Source organism: Monodelphis domestica, chromosome 8, assembly GCF_027887165.1.
Source record: "Monodelphis domestica isolate mMonDom1 chromosome 8, mMonDom1.pri, whole genome shotgun sequence".
In the NCBI taxonomy this organism is placed as follows: domain Eukaryota; kingdom Metazoa; phylum Chordata; class Mammalia; order Didelphimorphia; family Didelphidae; genus Monodelphis; species Monodelphis domestica.
Window position 1 is genome coordinate 33,285,164 of NC_077234.1, and position 22,583 is coordinate 33,307,746.

The 22,583-nt window shown below is 40.2% G+C and overlaps 1 protein-coding gene across 15 annotated transcripts in view; it reads right to left on the minus strand.

Moving 5' to 3' along the window:
* TNIK (TRAF2 and NCK interacting kinase) overlaps positions 1-22,583 on the minus strand; it is a 443,964-nt gene that overhangs the window by 196,367 nt on the left and 225,014 nt on the right. For all 15 annotated transcript variants that reach the window (XM_056806807.1, XM_056806811.1, XM_056806809.1 and 12 more), the window contains one exon: positions 15,556-15,612. In XM_056806807.1, the coding sequence (XP_056662785.1) occupies positions 15,556-15,612 (57 nt within the window). The remainder of the gene's footprint in view (positions 1-15,555; positions 15,613-22,583) is intronic.

Below are 22,583 nucleotides of genomic sequence, written 5' to 3' on the forward strand. Positions count from 1 at the left end.
AAGGTGGTAGAAATGAAATTCTTTTTCAGGCTTAGCCTGAATTAGATGGTGGCTGAGGCCCCTTCTAAGGGTAATAAGATTCTATCAAAATGTTTAAAATCTTTTTAGGTTTTAAATGAGAAAAGAAGGGTAGAAAAAAAGAAAAATAAAGATATAACCTTTTAGAGGGAGAATAAAATATCTATAAGAGAAGCAGATTCAAGGAAAAAAAAAAGGTAGCTTAGTGGATAGAAAGCCAGGCCTAGAGATGGGAGGTCCTGGGTTCAAATCAGACACTTCCTAGCTATATGACCCTGGTCAAATCACTTAGCTCCAGTTGCCCAGCCCTTACCACATTTCTTCCCTAGAATCAATATTGAGAGTTTTCATAAAAACTGAAACAAAGAAATAAGTGGTAGCAACGGAGGGAGGGAAAGAAAAAAATTAGAGGAACTGAAATAGGAAGGGACTACATACGATCCGAGAGAGATGTGATGGGGGAAGAGATCCCAAAGCTCAGGGGTCAAGAAACCATGGAATTCTGGTATACTCTGGGATTTGTTCTGAGAAGAATCAAAGCAACATAAGCTCAATGCAATTTTCTCATCTTTATGTTTACTCTATTATTACTATAATTATTTTACCATATTATTTTTACCATATTATATATATAATTTCATATGTAGCAAACACATATTCTTATATGTTTACTATATTATTACTATAATAATGTATTATTATATTACTGTGCAGTTGGGAGAATGAGTTTGGAAATGTACTTTGAGATACACAGATGAAAGGCACCCCAGAACACCAAGTTATTACAAATAACATTAGGCCAAGGATGGTAAAAATGATGGTAAAAATGAGCAGACACTTAGCTGTTCTAGTTTCATGGTAAATACAAATCTTTTTTCTTCCCTGAACTGCAACAACATGTGTCAGTACAACTATCACACACACACACACACACACACACACACACACACACACACATACACGCACACCCCCTCTAAGTTTGCAAGCTTTCTGAATATGGATATTCAAAGCAACTTAAGAGTAGGCTACTCTGTATGTTTATTTTTATACTGAGTCCAAGAATATTTTTCTAGATCTAGGAGTTTTTTCTGATAATGGGTACTCCAGTGGCAGGATGAAACTGAGTCGTTTCCCCCTGATGTTTTTCCTATTAAATCTTGTGGCTATTTAATTCAATTCTGGAAGCACTTATTAAGCACTTAGTTATTATGTCAAACGCTGTGCTAGAAAACAGAAAGATTAAAAAATAGTCCTTGCCTTCAAGAAGCTTCTAGTCAACAGGGCTGGGAAATAATTAGTGCATAGAAAAGAAAATATAGTGTATATAGAGAGTGAATACAAAATCTGGGAACAGGAGGGGCAATAAGGAAAGACCCCCTATAGAAGGGGACATCTGAGCTTAACTCCGAAGAGAGGAGATGTTGCCTATGAGTAGAAGGGAGGCAAGATGTATTTCCATCATGGGATTGTATGATGGTATCATTAAAGGAATAGCTAATAGGAATAATAAAAACAATATTGAGAAAAGAAACAATTTTGAAAGTTGTAAGAACTTTGCTTGGTGTAATCTTTCATCCAAGATTCCACAGAACCCATGATGGAGTATGTTATCCACGCATTGACAGGGAAGAGATGAACTCAGGATGGAGAATGTTCATCAAGTGACACCTAGGAAGCACCTACTATGTGCCAGATATTGTGCTAAGCATTGAGAATTCAAAAAGAGGCAAAAGACCATCTCAGCCCTCAAGGAGCTTACAATCTAATAGAAGATACAAGTAATCAAAAATACAAAGAAGCTAAATACAGGGTAAATAGGAAATAATTAAGAAAAGGAATCCACTGGAATTAAGAGGGGTTGGAAAAAGCTTCCTCTGGAAGATGGGATTTTAGTTGAGACTTAAAGGAAGTCAGAAACTGGGTGGAGACAGGAGGGAGAATGAATATTCTCAGCATCGAGGCCAGCCAGACAAAATGCCCAGAGTTGAGAGATGGAGTGTCTTGACTGAGGTTCAGCCATAAGCTTGGCTCCACTGGATCAAAAAGTACATGATGGAGAATAAAGTGGAATAAGACTAGAAAGTAGGAAGGGCAGCCAGGGGTCTCAGTGGCTACAGAGCCTGCACCAGGGGGAAGGCAATATCAGAGGAGAGAAGGAAGGATAGTTGAGAGATGTTGGAAAGGTGACCTGGAAGGGAATTCAGCAAGGGAGAATGAAGAAGTAGACAGATAAGAAGAAGAGCCAGGAGAGAGTGGTGTTCCGAAAACCTAAGAAAGTAGATAGGATCAAGGAGGAGTGAGTGTGGATCAGCAGTATCAAGGGCTATACAGAGGTCAAGGAGAATGAGAACTGAGAAAAGACCATTGGCTTTGGTAACTAAAGGATCAGCGATAACTTTGGAGAGTGCAATTTCAGTGGAGTAAGTCAAATTATGAGCAGGTTAAGGGTTCATAAGAGAATTAAAAGAGAGAAAGTTGAGGACACGTATTGTAGATAGCCTTTTAAAGGAGTTTAGCCACAAAAGGATAGAAGATGACAGAGGAAACAGAAGGACCAAGTGAGGGTATTTTTATTTATTATTTCTGGATGGGGGAAATGTGAGAATGTTTTGTAAGCAATAGGAAATGAGCCAGTAGATAGGGATATATGGAAAATAAATGATGAAAATAAGAATTCAAATGGCTAATTTCAAATCCACAGCTTTGCTTTCTTTTAATAGTCTGGAAATCCAGGGTACCCGGAGGATGGGCCACAAGTATCACTGCTGCGGGATGTGGGTCAATGAGGCTCCAAAACAAGGCATATCTTGCTTTCTCTTGAGCTTGCCCATTTTAGTATGTTTTTGCTAGGTTCTCAGACTGCAAGGAATATTCCAACATAATGATGCTACATCTAGAGCTTAGAAGGGACTTCAAAGGCTATCTAGATCTACTCCCTCACATGAATTCTACAGAATCGGATGCCTGGGGATGAGGAAGAACCTGAGCCAGGCTCATGATGCTCTGGGCAGTCTTCCACTGGCAACATGCTACCTGTCTACTTGCTTGTCTTCCATCTCCACCTCAAGCCTGACTTTAAGGCTCCTTTGAGTGTCTAAAGTCTCATGACTGACATAGGGTCTCAAACCTTATGGCCAGTCATCAGCCTCACGCTTGTAGGCACATTCAGCCGAGCTTCTTTTACTAGTGGCCATGAGGCTGGAAATGGCCCTAGACTACTTAGAGGCCAGCTACATCTGGGCATTGAAGGCAGTTCATAATGATTTCCCTGGGTCTGACTCTGTCTACCCAGCTAACTTTGCCTGATTTAACTGTTAGATCCCCAGGTGTCAAGGAGTAAAGACAATAATGGCTGGCAATTGTATAATGCTTTTTAGTTTATAAAGAACATGATATACAGACATGGTAAATGAATCTTGGTTGGACAGATTGGGAATGATCAGCCTGTAGAAGGAAAGGCTCAGGGAGGACATGATAGTGTCCTTGAAGGGCTGCCATGTGGGCAAAGGGTGAGATGGGTTCTCCTTGGCCTCTGAAGGCAGAAATAGGAGCAAAAGGTAAAATTACAGAACTATTCAACAGTAGATCAAGTCATCTCCTCCCCTCCAGAGATGTGCAGGTAAAGGGTACACATTCTTCTTAGGAAGGGGCTATTTGAGGCTGAACGAGTCTCTGAGGTGCTTTTCAACTCTGACATCCTGGGAAATCTCTCTTCCACTGGGTTTTCATCAGAATCTCCCCCGTCTCCTTTTCTAATTCTCTTCTTCATTTACTCTAGTGCTGACATCTGACTTCCCTTTGTTCTTTTTGTTCATTAGACTCAGCCAGACTCTTTCCTTCTCCTTTGTATCCATCAAAGTTGAACTGTCACAGTCCAATGCCACCCATTGGTAGTTATCACATATTCCGGTATATTCTGGGAGATAGCTGATGGGAAAGGGGCTGAGATGTGTGTGTCAGGGTGGGGTGGGGACTTCACCTCTAACCCTCTATGTACTGATGTGGGCAGTTACTGAGATATTTTCCCTTTCTCCCTTCCCTTTCTTTTTTGAATAAATGGGAAGAGTCAAAGTTTATCTGGGTATTTATGATGATGCTGATAGCAGATGTAGATTATAGGAAAAAAGGGAGAGATAAAGGAAGCAGAGGCAATTGAAGGTGGGGGAAAGGATCATGCAGATAGTATGGCTTTGGTAGTTTTGTCTTTCTGCAAATCAGCTTGGGCAGTGGGCAGTCTATCACCATATACTAGGGCTACCATGCATCCAATTCTCTCAGTATTCTCAGGTGGGTACCATGAGACCAAAGATAAGATAATGACCCCCGATATCCCGGTGTCTTTCTTTCAAGGCAAACTCTAGGTCATATGAGCAATCAGAATTACTTCCTGAAGGTCCCTTAATGAAATCATGAGGAGGGGTTGACTTTAAAACCTGGCTAAGTCTGCTTAGGGGCTTACTGGGCTTTCCAAGACACATTAATCATTGGTTCCATCAGAAGATCTTGCTGCTCCCTCAAACCTCCTTTTTAGTCAATTGAAAATGGTATTTTAATACAATTACTTTCCTTTGAAATGCTATGATTTTTTTTTTAGTATTTAAAAACATGATTCTGATAAGTGGTCTAGAAGTTTCATCAGACTACCTAAGGGGTCCATGGCATAAAAGATTAAGAATGCTTAATCTCGCTCCAGGGACTAACAAGCCAATTAAATATGGAAGAGGAGGAATGGACAAGATCATCCCCAGAAGCCAGCCCCAACCCATTATCACTGATTCTGTCCTAGCTTGTTCCTGAGGGGAGGGGATAGGGGAAAGAGAAGGAAGGGACTCCCAGCTGGTACTGAAAAAGATCTAGGTCTGCCAACGTACACATATGTACATGTGGGTGAACACGCTTCACATACACCAAAACCTTCCCCTCCTCCACTGCTCCTGCTTTCCTCAAGGGCATTTTGGTGACTTCTATTCCCATTCAGGGCTGACCTAGATGTTCATTTTAAACCTGATTTCATTTGTGTGCACAGGCTGGGCCCCAAGTCTGGAATGCTCAGTCTCTCTTCTGCCTGCTGCCTCCTCAGCTCCTTTCAAGTGCTCCCTTTGAAAAAGTGGGGGGCTTATTGTTATAAGTGGTGCTTATCAGAAGGCATGCCTGGTGATGGGGGAGCCTGGGAACTGGAGAAGAAAAGGAGAGAAGAGTCAGAGAGAAGAGCAGTGGCAAGAGGAGAGGGGAGGTGGGGGAGTTTTTCTCAATCTCAGATGCCCCTTCCTGTGTGACAGAGAGGCTTTGCCATCACAAATCCTGAGCTATAAGGGACCTAGGTCTAACCTCCTCATTTTACAGGTGAGGAAACTGAGGCTCTAGGAGGTTAAGGACCTTACCCAAGGTAACATAAGGAATAAACAGGGCTGTTTAATAACTGATTGCTGGAAAAATTTACACACAACACATTTTTTAGTATAATATGCATCATTAACATTTTCTATATCCCTTTCTTAAGTTTAGGAAATTCTCAAAACACTGAATCTCTGATCTAGAACTTTATCTTATTTCTGAGTGTAAATGCTTTCTTTGAATCAGAGGCAGGATTTGAACCTAGATCCTGTAACTCCTGAGACAGGACTTTTCCCCATTTCACCTCATTCCCTCCATGTAAGAAATCAAGATGACACAATGCGCAGCATTCCAAACTTTGAGTTAGAAAGATGTGAGGACAAATCCTATCTCACACACTAGATGTGTTTCCCCTGGCAAGCTGTAGTTGTGGTGGGGGTAGTGATGATAATACTGGTAGTAGTAATGGAAGAAGAAGAAGAAGAGGAAGAGGAAGAGAAGGGGGAGAAGTAATAGTGGTAATGGTGGTGTAAGTGATACTTCAGTGCTACAGAAATATTTTTTATTATTTTGTTATTGTCATTACAACTACTACTACTGCTGCTACTACTACTACTACTACTACTACTACTACTACTACTACTACTACTACTACTACTTCTACTACTACTACTACTACTACTACTACTACTACTACTACTACTACTGCTGCTGCTGCTGCTGCTGCTGCTGCTACATCTGCCCAATGGAATGCAATTCCTTGAGAGAAATGATTGTCCTCTTGTCTTCATATCCTCAAGGTCTATCAGAATACCTAGGTACACAAAAGTCACTTAATAAATGCTTTTTGAAATAAACCTAATTAAACTGAATGGTGTATTATGGATAAACTAGAGGTTAGTACACTACTGGAAGGAGCATGGTATATTACAAAGAGCACTGGATTTAGTCAGGAAACCTAAGCTTCAACAATAGCTCTGCAACTTATTACTTATGTGACCTTGGGAAAGTCTCTTCCCCCGGTGGTGGCCTCCGTTTCCTCACTTGTAAGATGAATCCACTGGATTAGATGACCCCAGAAGCCAGGATTCTCTGATGCTAGTCTTTGTGCCCTCCTGTAACCCTGAAGGATAGCCTGGTCATGTTCATGAGCACCTTGTAAGATCTTGCCTCCCATTACATGACACACGTCGTCACCTTCTAGGAGACATGGCATCATTCATCTATTTCTGGCTCTGGTGAAAGGGTGGCTGGGATTGGAGCTCAAGATAGCTTCACTGATCTCCAGCTTAGAGCCCCAGAGGCAGAACAAATGTTGGGCTCTGAAGTCCTGGGGTTGACTCAGGTTTAAAGGTGAAAAGGGCAGGGCAAATGGCGGACATGTTTTAATGGGATTAATTTTTCCATGGGAACACCCCAATGTAAACAGCCAAGGTCAGGAATCTGGGACTGACACAGTATGCTTTGGGAGAGGCCCGGTGTGGAACTGCAGACAGCAGCCAAATGCTGAGCCAACATCATTACAGCCTGAGATCCGTTCTACGAGCTAGGAGCTGGCATATCTACTGAGCTTTAAGGACTGTATGTGACCTCATGTGATCCACACAACAAATCGTGACATGAATGCTGCCTCCTTGATAGGTCATGTTTCTTGCCAATGAAATCTCATACCACCTGTTGCACACAATATGTGATTGGTAACATGCAGCAATGGATTTAGGCTCAGCATCCTTTGGCAACCCACAAATTTTATTCTTTCAAGATGATGGAAGCTCATATAGCATCATCATGAAGTGGGAAAAGAAGGTACCAAGGTACAAAGTGATAGTCTCTGAAATAAGGATCCTCATTCTGCCTGATTTGATGGACTTGGCCACCACATATTGGCAGCCTTCTCATCCTAGAACACTTCTTGATTCCCTTGACACTTCCTTTGTTGTTCAGTCATTTTTCAGTTCTATCCAACTCTTCGTGACCCCATTTAGGACTTTCTTGGTGAAGATACTCCAATGATTTACCATTTCCTTCTCCAGCTCATTTTATAGATAAAAACAAATTGAGGACAACAAGATTAAATGACTTGCCCAGATCACATAGTTAGTAAGTGTCCAAGACCAGATTTGAACTTGGGGCTTGATCACTCCAGGCTTGGCACTCAATCTACTATCCCACCTTGTTGTCCTACCTGATTCTTCCTAGAGAAAAGGCAGAGACTAGCGATCATCTTTCATTCCCCTCCCAGCTCTTCAGAATCAGAGCTCCCAACTTCACCACTCTGACCCTGAATGGTTTCTCTCTTTTATGTTCTGTCTTCAGAATATAAGCCCCTTGAGGGCAGACACTGTCTTTCTTCTTGCTTGTATTTGTACCCCCTGGGAAGAGCACAGTGTCTAACACATAGACAGTCTTAATAAATGCTTCCCGATTAAATGGTTGCAGTTGAATCCTGAGGATGTGCCATAGGTTGAATGCTAGGGGGCATGGGTTTTTTCACCTGGAGTCTATGGATAAGTGTCAGTGGGTATATAACTTTGGATGGAGAAACATTTAACATGATTATTTTCATTAACTTCTATTTGAAATCCAGTATTTCTTCAGTTACGAGTACAAACAACAAATATGATTCTGCAAATGGCCCCATTGGCTTTACCAGATTGCCCAAGGAGTATACTCAAGGTATCTGGAGAATCTCGATGGATTTGAAGATAGAGCATTTATCTGAGCATATCTGCTTTATGACCCATCTGCTAAAAACATCTTAGGAGGTATTATGCTATTTGAGAGGGGACTTCTCAAGGGTTACATAGTAGAGTCCAAGTTCTACTCAAATCATAATTTCATTACTACTCTCCACTAATTAATTAATTTGGTAAGGATTAGGCTTCAGTTCTGTACCATTGGCTGCCGGGGCTACAAAGACAAAAGCAAACAAGTCTTGTCCTCAAAGAAATTATGTGCATGCATTCTTACATCTAGCTCAAATGGGTTAACTTTTTACTCTACCCTCAGTTTCATATTCCACCTTCAGATATTGGCACAAATGATCCTCAATGCTTAAAATGCCCTTCCTAATAATCTCTGTTACTCTGATTTTCTCTCTTCAAGGGAGAAGGGAGTAAGCATGTACAGAACACATATTTATGTGCCAGGCACTGAGCCAAGTGCCTTATAAATATAATTAGAATTGAGTCTCACAATTCACATGTGAGACAGGTGCTATTATCATCCCCATTTTATAGTTCAGGAAACTGAAGTAAACAGAAGTTAAGTGACTTGCTCAGGGTCACACAGTTACTATATATCGGAGGATAGATTTGAATTTACATCTTCCTGACTCCAGACCGGGCAGCTCTTTGCCCTTTATGCCTTTTTTAAGGCCAAGGTTAGGTGCCAACTTCTCTATGAAGTCTTCTTGAAATCCTCCATTTACTAATGCCATTCTCTTCCTCCTCCCCAACAAATTACTTTTTTTCATAATTTGCCTAAGGAAAAAAATCAAGAGTCAAAAAGGAATAACCATACCCAAAAAGAATGCCTACCTAGTACATACCTAGTAGGTGGGCATCCAAGAAAAGGGTTTGCTTGGGGACTCACTATAGCTAGCTCTCTAATCCATTTCCTGAGGACAAGGATTATTTTATCCTCATTTCTGCAATGTCCAGCACACTACTTGGCACATGGTAGGCACTTCAATAATATTTCATAAACTCAATGGCACAGTAATCCAAGGATCAACCTAGTCACATTTAGAGAGGCAGGTAAAGAATTTGGAAGCCAAAATGGCCATTGAATAGCATTTATTAAGCTCTAAAAGAGTTGCTACCAGAACTTGGTCAATGAAGCACACACCGAAGAACCACAAATCCTGGAAGTATTGACTAATTTGATAATTGAGGATTAACAACTTTTTAAAAAAATTTCCAGAACAGATAAAACTCTGGGAGAACTGGAAGCAGCAGGATGGCTGACAATCTTTCAGAGGCTTTCATTTGCAAGAGGGAATAATTCCAGGATTTGATCACAGAGTGACTGGACTATTTTAAATGAGAGGCAGCCTATGATGAAGATAATATTTAAGAAATTCTTTGAAGCTCATAGTACCACCAGTTTCAACATTGTTTCATATTCTGAAAGAGGTCATAGAGTACTTGATAAAAAAAAAAATCAAGTCTTTTCAAAATCCCAACTGTTAAAAGAGGACATAGACAACCAAAAGAATGAACACTTTCTTAGACTGCATGAAGACAGAAATAGCAACAGGAATGAAGTTGGATATAGTCCTTTTGTACTCTGCATGATAGCCCGCATCTGCAACTCAGAGTGTGGTTCTCAGGGTACCACACTTTTAGAGCAGATTGATACGCTAGAATCCAGAGGGCAGTGATGAGAATTATTAAGTGCTTTGAGATCAGGCCATTCAGGGGGAAGCTATGTGATCAGTGGATAGAAAGTCAGGCCTGAAGACAGAAGGTTTTAGATTCCAATCTGGCCTCAGATACTTCCTAGCTGTATGGCCCTAGGCAAGTCACTTAAGACCCACTGTTTTGGACCTTACCACTCTTCTGCATCAAATCTAAGATGGAAGGTAAGGGTTTTGTAAAAAGAAGATCATGCCATCTAAGGATCAGTCACAGACCCTGGAAATGCTTAACCTAGATAAGGTAATACAGACTTAGGGGTGTGGAGGGAAGAAAATGGAGGATAGTCAAGCATAAATATTTAAAAAGCTTGAACACGAAAAGATCCATCTGGCTTGGTATGGCTCTAGAGGGCAGAAATGTGAACATTGGATGGAGGCTACAATGGATTGCCTTTTGATTTGAGGGAAATGTTTCTAATATAATTAGAGCTATTTTTTTGAGGGAGGTATGGTTGTTGATTTTAAAACCCTAAGAAGCAATGGGAAAGGAAAGCACACTTGGAATGAGGAATGGATTAATTGCAGGCAGCTAGATGACATAGTAGGGGCAGTTAGATGGCACAGTGGATAAAGTATTGGACATAGAGTCAAGAGAATTCTTTTTCCTGAGTTCAAATATAGCCTCAGATTTAGCTGCATGACCCTGGGCAAGTCATTTATCCCTGCTTGGCTCAGTTTCCTCATCTGTCAAACAAGCTGAAGAATGAAATGGCAAGCCACCCCAGTATCACTGCCAAAATAAAAACTGAAGTGAGGTCACAAAGAGCCAGATATAACTAAAAATGGAACAACAACAACAGATGGCACAGTAGACAAGCTATAACCTATGGAAGAAGGAAGATCTAAGTTTAAGTTTTGCCTCCAGCTCACTCAGTAGCCGTGTGACTCTGGGCAAGTCACATAATCTTTCTCAGTCTCAGTCTCCTCTTTTGAAAAACAGGGATAAGAATAATACCTACTTCCCAAGGTTGTTGTGAAGATCAATTTCATATATATTAAGCTTTATAAATTCATGGAGCTTAAAGCATTAGTTGTTCATTTATTAAAGTTGTGTCCAACCCATTTGGAGTTTTCTTGGCAGAGATACTGGAGTAGTTTGCTATTTCTTGCTCCAGCTCATTTTACAGTTGAGGAAACTGAGGCAAGGAGAGTTAAACGACTTGCCTGGAGTAACCAGCTGGTAAGTGCCTGAGACCAGAGTTGAACTCAGGAAGATGAGTCTTCCTGACTCCAGGATCAGCAGTCAACCTAACTGTCCTTTGAAGCATCATACAAGGGCTGTTGTTATTATTGTTATTATTACCAACGGGGTGGTACCTTCTCCATCATTACAAATCTTCAAGCAAAGATTGAATGACTTCTTGTTTTAAGTGTTTTTTTTTGGGGGGGGGGGGTTCCAAGTAGAGATTGGAGTAAATGACCTCAGGTGTTCTTTTTCCACTCTGAGATCTGAAGATGTGGGCCTCCTCAGGGCACCAAACTAAAACAAATCTGTAGGGGAAAATTCTTGCTGGGTTTCATATAGTGCGTTGGGAAAACAGTATTTGTGCAAAAAGGGTTATATAGGGGTTTTCCCATTGGAAATATACTTTGGCCACATTCACCAAGAGAGTGAAGCAAGAGATACGAGCCAGGATGTCAGGCTGGGATTTTCCACAGTGTCAAGTCAAAGATGGAGGACTTCCTGGCCTCTATCTGGGCTTTTCTTGGAATAACCCATTATCCGCATAGCTCTGGCTGCCATGGAACAACAGGAAGACCTAGTTCTATTTGTAACACCATTGTAAATTAAAAATATTTGCTTTGGGACAGACAATTAGATTCTTTCCTAAATTTCCATAAAGCTGATGGAGCAACCCAATGGCTCTGCAAGTACATTAATACATTACAAAATGGCACCAGAAAATGGGATCAGAATTATGATTGATCTCAGGGCCAGCTCAGACTGGCAGGAGAATGAATAGTTCCTGTGGAAGGAAACCATGGAACAATGGAGCAGAAAGGAAGAGAGGGCTCCTTTGTCTAAAAATTCATGTAATAAGTTAGACAGGTAGTACAAAATAGGGGTATCCATCTCTCATCTCTTTCCTCTCTCTCTCTCTCCCCTCTCCCCCCTCCTGCCTCTAAGCTGATGCTCTGAAGTCTCCCATTGTTCCCCCAAAACATCTCCAAGTTAAAATAGAAGACTTGACTAGCAGAGAGCTCCAGAAGTGTCTAAGGCATGTAGGGAGGGCCAATAACCTTAATTCTCTCTCTCTCTCTCTCTCTCTCTCTCTCTCTCTCTCTCTCTCTCTCTCTCTCTCTCTCTCTCTCTCTCTCTCTCTCTGTATAGTGTTGTACATATATATTCTCTATAATGTACTCATCTCACTCAAAGAAAGCATTTTAGCTATGTTTCAGATGAACTTCCCAATTAATTTACAGCATTAGCTCTGGGGCTAGAATTTTGTTGCAGGTAATGCCTTTAGAAAAGGATTTCTACTGGAAAAAGGAGCAGGATCCGATTTTGATGTTCCTTATTCTCTAATTTACATGCGTTCCAATTCAATGAGCATTTATTGTGTGCCCTCCAGGCACTGTTGTACTAGGAGAAGCTTAACAATTGACTCTCCACCCCCTCCAAACTAACAAATAAAGAACAACTTTCCCCATGACACACTTTTAAGTTTAATCTGCATTATGGTTAAGGTTTTCTCCCCCACTTTCTCAGGTCTAGACATCCACCAAAACAATCAATCAAGCCCTGATTTGTAGCATTTGTTGATTTCCAAGGCAGAAACTCTCACTCTGAAGATTTGACACTCAGCTGGCACTGCTGAGTGCAGCACACACTTGCCTCTCTGTACCAGGCACCAGACTGTGTGTTGGGAATTCAGAGACAAAAATGCACAGTGCCAGCCATCAGGGAGCTTAAGTTCTCATGGAGACAGTCCAGTCTGCAGTGATTCAGCCCACTAGGTACACTGAGCAAATCTCTTCCTCTCTCTCTCTCTCCTTCTTTCTCTCTCTCTTTCTCTCTCTGTCTCTGTCTCTATCTGTCTGTCTCTCAGAAAAGGGAGGAGGGCTCAGTTCAAGGTTTCAGAAAGCTGAAAGATTAATTCTGTTTTGGTCAGCTCCAAGAGCTTTCAAGTTTCATCAACTCTAAACTGAGGAAGTTGTAGGAACCCAGGTGTTCTTGACCTTGCTCTAATGATGGCCCCCCTCTTCTGGCCATGTCTGGAGACCCAGGGAGCCCTTTTCAGAATCATGGTTTGAAATGCATAAAATAAACTAAGAAACCAAAGGTAAGTAAACATAAAGATACTCTTTATTTTTTTCCCTATCCAAGTTCAGGGATCCTGTGAAATCTATCAAGGGACCCTCTATTAAGGACCCCTGCAATAAGCTACCTATTATCCTATGAGAATAGATATGTGAACACATTTTTTAGTATTCAAATAGTGAGTCAGGAAGGCCTGAGTTCAAATCTTGCCAAAGAAACTTATTAAGTGTTTGAATATATAGAAGTCATTTAACTTGTCTAGGGTTAAGGTTCCTCATCTATTAAATGGGGATGTTAATATGTAGCTCAAATGAGATCATGTGTGTAAAGAGTTCTGCAAAGCTCAAAGTACTTAGCTAAATGTGAGCTGCAATTATTATTTTCATGCTAAAATTACTTGATCTTTTTGCCTACTAGCTACATGACCTTTGTCAGCTCATTTCTTTTTCCTGGGAGGATTTCTTCATCTATCAAATGAGATCTTATTACATGACTCCTGAGATATATTCCAGCTTTGGAATTTTATGATTCTAACATCAAGGACCCCAAAGAAATTCACTTTTGTTCCCATGTGGAGTTTTCGTAGGAACTGAGAATAGAGAACAGCAGATAAAATGGAGCACAGAAATAAGTCAAAATATAAGAACAATATAATATAGATGGCCAAAGATAAGTGAAATCATAAATGATGGAGCAATGACTAACTGGGAGGCCAACAATAGCATGTGATAGATGATATACTGCAAAACAGCCACAGGGAACAGCTGAATTGGAGAGCCCAGTGGTTTGGCTTTGGAGAGTATTTTCCTCTGCTTTCACTTTGATGAATTCTTGATACCTTTGTGGGAACCATTCAAAGTCTATTTGTCTTGGATAATCCGCTTTCAGGTCCAACTGAAATCTCTTCTCTTTTTACTTTTGTATGTTTATCTGGGCATAGCTGAAAGATCTCTCTGAACAGTCCCCAAGACAATACGCAACATATTAACATGCCTTTGATGTCCACTGAGGTTTTTCCCTTCTACAGAGTTCGCCTCTGGACTCTTGAAAAAATTCATTAAAATATTTTAAATAAAGCCAACAAAAGGAATGGGAGTAATCACTATAACTGCATTTAAGACCCAGAAGGAGCGCCATTCTCCAGCTTTCCTTTGTTCATCCAAGCAAGAGAGTATACAAAAGAACATTGGACTTTAATTATTATAAGGACAGAGGCTAGTTGTCATATGGGGGGGGGGGGAAGGAGAGAAAACCCTCCAGATTTTCTATTGCAAAGATCCCCATATGAGATAGTCATTCTTCTGCAGCCTCAGACTTTTCCCATCCTCATTCTACTTCTGTTCTGGGTACCCTTCCCAAACTGAGCGATTGTGTAGATAGACAGGCAGACAGACAGATATAGAAGGATGAACAGATAGGATAAATGGATGGATAGACAGATAGATAGATAAATAGATAGATAGATGGACAGAGAGATAGATAGATATAGATGGATGAATAGATAGATAGATATAGATGGATAGATAGATAAATAGCTAGATAGACAGATGGATACATAGATGAATGAATACATAGACAGATGGATAGATAGAAAGATAGATAGATAGATAGATAGATAGATGGATGGATGGATAGATGGATGAATGGATAGATAGATAGACAGAGATAGACAGATATAGATGGACAGATAGACAGATAAATGGATGGATGGATAGATAGATGGATGGATGGATAGATGGATGAATGGATAGACAGAGATAGACAGATGTAGATGAATGGATAGATAGATAAATGGATGGATAGATAGATGGATGGATGGATAGATAGATAGATAGATAGATAGATGGATGGATGGATGACACATAGATTCAGATATAGATAAAATATATCCATACATGTATACACACTCACATATATACATGTACAAATAATCAGAACATGTGTGTATATACAATATAGACACATGTATATATATATATATATGTATATATGCATTATAGATTTCTTTTCCTGCTATATCACACATATACATGTATAGGCTGGTATGTGCATATATATTTTTATATCTTCCTTTGATATACACACATACATATATACATACACATGTGTAAACCTATATATTTATTGTCTATATATTATATATGTATATATGCCTCTATATTCTCTTCTTTGATTCATTTGCTTATTGCTTTAATTCCTTGAAAATTCCATTTCTTTCTTCATACTCAATTACTGATAACTATGTTAAATGTAAATCACCAGCTCACATCACTCATCATAACCCCATGTGGTGCTTAATTGGCTGGAGGCAACTGTGGGTAAGAAACGTAGACTCTAACTCCTACTGCTACCTGGGAATTATGTACATCAAACCCAAAGGATGTGATATCTTAAGTGGGGAAGAAACATTCTTCTTGAACAGGAAACTCTCAAAAGCCACTCAATGAACACCGCTCTTCATCAAGTTCTGGGGAGCTGCTAAATAGATTTTTTTTTAAAGGACAAGAAGAAGATACATTACCCCAGTGACGTCCATGACTTTAATAGCAGCGAGCTGCCCGGTTTTAACATGACGACCCTGAAAAGAAAGAAATACAAAGCTTTAGTTTGAGAAGAAATAAATTAGCCAGCTGGAAATCTGCAGAAATTTCAAATGTATGGAGGCATTGACTTTTGAAAAAATGTAATCCCTGACCTTCTGTTTTAGAATCGATACTAATTATATATTCCAAGGCAGTACAGCTGTAAGGGGTTGTGACCTGCCCAGGGTCACACAGCTAGAAAGTGTCTGAGGCCAGATTTGAACCTAGGTCTTCTTGGCTTCAAGGATTGTGCCCAGCCATTATACTATCATGTTTCCCCCTCGATTTACACTGATGACCCACCAAGTCTAATGCCATGCTTGGCACGCAGTATAGGCTTAACAAAGGTCCACCAACTAAATATTTGGAGGCTAGAGTAAGACACAGATACTCCAAATGTAAACCATCATCAGAAAACACTAGGAAAATCTAGAACCTGAATTCTCTTGGCCTGTTCCTGGCCCCCACTTGCTTCTTATCTGGCTTCAGTTAAAGTCTTTCCAAGTCCAGTTCAGATGCCACATCCCACAGAAGACTTTTTCTTAATTTTTCTTCTGATTCTTAGTCCTCTTGGTCATCCCACTGCTCAGTGAATGGCAGTGGCTTCCTGTTACCTATGGCATCAAACAAACTCTTCTGTTGGCCATCCTCATTTTCTAATCTTCTTGCAACCTTACTTCTCTCTATATACACTAGGATGCATTTTGCTGTTCCTTGTACACAACACTCAGTCTCCCATCTCTATCTCCATGCCTTTGGACTGGCTGGCCCTGATATCTAGGATGCTCTAGCTGCTCACTTCTGTCTCTTGGTTTCCATGGATTCCTTTAAGACTCTCCTCAAGTAGTACTTCCTAGAAGAAGATTTTCTGGTCTTCCAAACCACCCTTCAGCTCTCATAGAACCTACATTTATTCCTTATAGATCTTGTGTGCACAATATACAGTTGTCAGTACATAAATGTATATAAAGGGAAATCTACAATGAGCAATTTCTCCTTCATCCAATAGAATGTCATAAAATAATGGAAGTTAGAGAGCTGAAAGAGAAGAGTGGTATCCTCTAGGGCAAAATGAGGCAAAAACAACTTGCTCAATGTCTCCTTGGGAGTGTTTCTCTCTCTCTCTCTCTCTCTCTCTCTCTCTCTCTCTCTCTCTCTCTCTCTCTCTCTCTCTCTCTCTCCCCCTGAACTCATTAGAAAACTTATAAATTATCTATAGCTCTTTTTCAGTAATATGGATAGAAATAAAAATTGGAGACAGAGGAAGATCTAAGAGCTTGAAAAGTTCTTGTGCAAATCCCTGGTTTTACAAGCCAAGGACATAAAACCTGAACTGGGGAATCATGTCGCCTTCAGCAGAAAAGCTCAGCAGAGAGCACTGGTGCTGGGCTTGGAGCCAGGGGCCATCATGCAACCAGATCTTCTGGGGATTCATTTTTGGTGTTTAAATAAAAATCAGTATATTTAAAACTTTTAGTTTAAAGGACAGATTAACCTGACATATAACATGACCCAGATCTTAGTGCTAAAGGGATTAAGCTTCATTCAATTCAATTTATTAATTTATTAAGTCCCTATTCTTTGCAAGGTCCTATGATAGATCCTAGGAGTATAAGTAAAGTCTATCCCCACCATTAGCAATAAAAACAGTATTCTCCTTTGGTGGGGAGGAGGGAAGAAGAAAGACACAAGATGTATAGGCAAGTATGTAATGGATGCTTTATTTTTGGTTGTGAACTTCTATTACTCATAGAAATAACACAGAAATAAAGGATGTGAGGTCTCCAGGGATTTAAGATCTGTCTCTTCCAATTTTCACTTTGTTTCCAGATGTAGCCAAAGTTCACTTTAAGCCTGGCCAAACGACTGAACTAGATCCGTTGGATTCTCTATTAGAGCCTCAATGAGCTCTTAAAAGCGGGACAATTAATTGGCAGAACTTGATCCCTAGTGAGGAGTCACCAAATTCCCCCACAGAATCCAGCTGACCTGAGCTGAGCTGTCAGAGTTTGATGGTGAGAAGGGCATAGGCATGGCAGGCTTAGAGCAGGTCACCTCCTACATTGACAGGACATCACACCCTATTAGGATCGAGATTATTGGCCAACCCTTCAAGGGGAATGTCAAGGAGTTGTTGTATGCAGGGATGAATAAGAAATCGTAGACAGGAGCGCTAGTCAACTTAATGATTAAAGACACTACCTTCTTTCCATCATCCCATTCCCATATAAAACCACTTCATTTTCTGTGTCACTGCGTTTGATGAGCAAAAATAAAAATAGCTTTCCAATAAGTCTTCCTTCTCATATGCCACTCAGCGAGGAGAGCAAAACTGAACTGGTCATTGTGTCCCACTTCGTCTTTTGTCTTAACTTTAAAATTTTTAAACGAGAATTCAAAATATATTTATCTTCCAATCAAATAAGCATCTTTGAAACACGTGGACTATGTGGGGCCCCCTACTAAACACTGGGGATATACACAACGGTCAAAATGGAAAACAACGTATATCCTCTATTGGGGAACATAACACAGCAATGGCTGATTAGGTTTAAAGAACAGGCATACAGATATGTAAACTAAATTTGGCTTTCTGGTACAGTCCTTTTCCAGATGTATTTAAGGGAGAGTTTGGGGTTTTCTGGGAAAGCACTAGATATGCCCAGTGACCACAATAAAAAAAAATGAAAATTACGTCTAAAAACATCAGAATTCCGACAGAATTGACAGTGACTAATCCTGGTTTTAGACAATACATACTTCTCTTAGGAGGCAAGTGGAGAACTGTAGGGATGGATACCTGAATACCTCATCAGATGAAATCATTTTGTTTGCTTTGCCCAGATGCTTTTCTTTGTCGTAAGGGAGGGTTCCAGGGACCAAGTGACAGTGGCAGGGGGAAAGGGAGGAGAGCAAGTATTTATTACATCTACTGTTCAGGCTCCAACTGACAAACCCATATGGTGGTGCTGATCTTGAGGGGGAAAAGAAACTGCTATCAGGCAGAACTCAAAAAGCCGCTGGCAAGCCAACTGTGGTAGAAGATAATGTCACTGGGTCCCCCCACCCACCCCAAATGTTAAGAAGCACACCCGCCCCAGGGATTGGGAAAACGGAAATGGAAGTTTTCCTTACTCAGTGTGGTATGGCTTCTTTGTTATTAACCACCACTTGAAGAACTCCCATTTGGCCAGCCATTCACTTCCTCCTTCACAGCAAAGATGCTGTCTGTCAAATTTCTGGGCAATAATAAAAGAGGGGTGTGATCCTTCCATTAAAAAAAAAAAAAACAACCATCCTGCTAGATCTAAGCGCAATTTTTAAAACTTTCTGCCTTTTTATTGTTTTATTTTGAGTTGCTTTATTTGTTTATTTATTTTTGCAGTGAAGCTAATATGGATGTTTTGTAGGACGGCACATGTAAAACCAAAATAAAATTTCTCACCTTCTCGAGGAGGGGGAAGAAGAGAATTTAGGATTCAAATTTACAAAATTATTTTTAATTATTTTACATGCAATTGGGAAATATTAAGTGAAATAATTAAAAATAATTTTAAAAAATTAAAAAATTCCTGCTATCCAAAAGCCTGTTCTCATCAGATGTGGCAGTAGTTTATATTCCACTCCCTCCTCCTTCCCACCTCCAACTCATACCCTTCTCTGGAGATGAAGGCAAAACAAAGAAAAATACCCCAGATGTTGTTTTTGTTGGGGGGGGGGAGTAGGTGGGAGGGGAGAAGAAATCATGTAGGCTCCGGCTATTTATGAACTATATATTGCTCTCCCCCACCCCACCCCCCAATCATCAAGAGAGCTTTTCAGCGGATAGCCTGAGGCACGAGTTTTACTCTGGGGGCTTGTGATAGGATAAGGAATATGTTTATTTCTAGGTCACACATCTGAATCTGTCCCTGCTGCTCTATTCATGCTTTCATAATCAAACCATGACCATATACGGCAGAGACACATATATTTCAGATCTGTCCTTGCTTTGCCAGGACCTGATTAGCATAGAGAGCCCAGTCCTGGGGTCATTCATGATAATACCAGATCTCTCAGCCCTCTTGATCCATATGACTAAGGGGGAACTTCCCCTCCAACCACCCCCTTATCAGATGTTACAACCAACCCTAAAGTGCTCCTGGAGATTGTCCAGAGGAATTAAGCTGATTTGGTTCAAAGAAGAAGCAGCTGAAAAGTGATGGAGTTGTTGAGTGTGCAAAGCATGATTGGATGGCATGGCCAGTTACTGTGAAGCTGGACATAACCATTCATTCATTCATTCATTCATTCAATAAATATTTATTAACTATAGAATATGGGCAAAGCACTCTACCAGGAGCCTGGGACACACGAAAGGGGGACTTTGGGGTCGTAAGCTCTGGTGGAGAGAGTAGCAGCTTTGGAATCAGAAGATTTGGGCTCCACTTCCAGCATCCCTTGATCCTGAGCTCTTTAGTTCACCTCTAAAATCCTCCATTTCCCTATTTGTAAATAAATGAGGTGAAATGAGGTGAGATTCAGGGTGTCTTCCAGGTTTAAATCCTATGAATTTAGGACACCACAATGCCTAGTACAGTGTCTGGCACTTAGTAGGAGATTTAAAAAGCTTGCTGATTGCCTGATTATCTATGGATAAAGCATAGTCCTGACACTCAGAAAGCTTAAAAGTTCATAATTCATGATATAATTATATTAGTGATATGATGATATTATTGTGACATAATTAGGCATAATATATTTATATATTATACATATAATTATAGGATAATATATGATATTATATAATTATATAGTATATATAAAATTATTATATATAATTGTGATATAATGATATAATGATAATTAAAGAAAAGAAAAGTAGGCTTCTGGTGTACCTTGAAGGCTTTAGGGTCTCTTAGGAAGACCATGAAATATTATTTGCAATGGATATTTAAGACTGATTTCCAAAAGTCTAGAGAATTGTAACAGCATTACATATGCCAGTTAAAACTGCCTGGAAGCAAGGGAATTATAGCATAAACGGGTGTGCTGGTAGTAACTGTTTAACAACCAGCTCTCTGATAAAAAAGATGTGAACATGACATACTTTTAAGTTTAATAGGCATCATTAATATTTTCTCCATCACTTTAAGTCTAGAAAATAAATAAAACAATAAATCAAGCCCTAATTTGTAACATTTGGTGGATTTCTAAGGTTTAAATGTTCACACTGGAAACTTAAGAATTAACTCTGGAGAGCACACTCTGACATAGAATAGAGTTAGAGATGGAAGGATCCTTAGAGGCCAGCTTCTCATAGCCATTCTTTTTGTAGATAAGAAACAGAGGCCATGAGATCATATCTGGACAAGAATCTCCTCTACATCCTATACAAGTGATCATCCAAACTTTACTTGCAGACTTCAAGTGTAGGTGAACTCATTACCTCTTGGGATAATCTAATCTGCTTTTAGATAGCTGTACCACCTAACAATGAAAGCTAGGGATCAGGGAAGATTCATCTTTCTGAGTTCCAATCTGGTCTCAGATACTTACTAGTTCTATGATTTTGAGAAAGTCACCCTATTTTGCCTCAGTTTCCTTATCTGTAAAATGAGCTGGGGAAGGAAAGATTCCAGTATCTTGAGATGAGATCTGCCTTCCATCTCCAACTTTTTCCTCACTTTGCTGTTCAGAGCCACGAAGCCTAAGCCCAATTTTTCTTACAAAGGACAGCCATTCAAATATTAAGGATGGCTATCGTGAGTAAATAAGTGATGTAGCTAACTGGGCACTATGTTAAGTGCCAAGAATACAAAAATCAAAAAGTAACAAAAACTGTCACGAAAAACATACCACTCCTGCCAGAGACAACGCAAATCAATCTTCTGTTCTCTGTGCAAAATTCCCTGTTCTTTCAATGGCCCTTCAGATGGCAGAAACTCTAGCATCCTTTCCATCTTGATCGTTGTCCTCCAGATGTTGTCTAAATTACCTTTCAAAATATAAAGCTACTGGGATCCAGAATGGGAAAACCTGTGATTTTCAGACCTACTAAGTTTCTATCTGACCCTCAACTACTCCACTGTGAAATGAATTGTTTTACAGAGGTTAGTCAAATGACACTTGAGGTCTTTAAGCAAGGGCTGAGTGATCATTTATATGTTCTAAAATGGGGCAAGGGTCAAAAAGACCACCGAAGTCCCTTTTGACTCAGAAATTCTGTGTGATGATGCTTTGGCAGAGTCTCCTTCAATATGCTTTTTGCCACAGAAGCTAAGATCCATTCTCTAATGACTAAATAGATGATGTTATTTGAATTCACTCACTTTATTTCATCTGGGGGGAAAAAGGAAATGGAAATGAAAATTCACGTGGCCATATGGAATCATTGGCACTATTTGCTCCCCAAACAGCTTTTACAAGTGACAGGAACCAAACTCGGTCACTGGAGCAATATCTCTGGCCCCAAGGGGAGAAGGGAGCAAACAAAGGGCATTCAGATTCAGTATCTCCTACATAGCTGGTATCTGCTCACCTGGGTAAGCAGAGGAAGGGAGAAATTACTGGAGTGAAAATGATGGTTCAACTCTGCCCTGCTAAATGAAAGCCTCTCCATCTCTGTCTCCTCTTTTCCTGATGGAATACTAACCACAAGCTGGCTGGGCTCAGACGGGGCAGAAGACAAGCATTCATTTTTTAGATCTCAAATCGATCGTTCTTTATCATCATGGGTTGTTTTACACGGAAACTGTGTCTTTCCCCTTGGGCCCCTGACAAGCCCTTTGCCAACTATCTCCCACCTCCCAATAGCAGATCAAAGAGATATTTTATACCTTATCCCCTACCCTCAGCCCAGTGCAGGTGGGACTAATATGACTAGACACCAAGACAGACACTGAGATTTTGTTAGGGATTAAGCAGAATACGCTCATGGCATGAAAGACAGCATGGTGGCAGGGAGAGGGAGAGTGAGCCTCCTAGA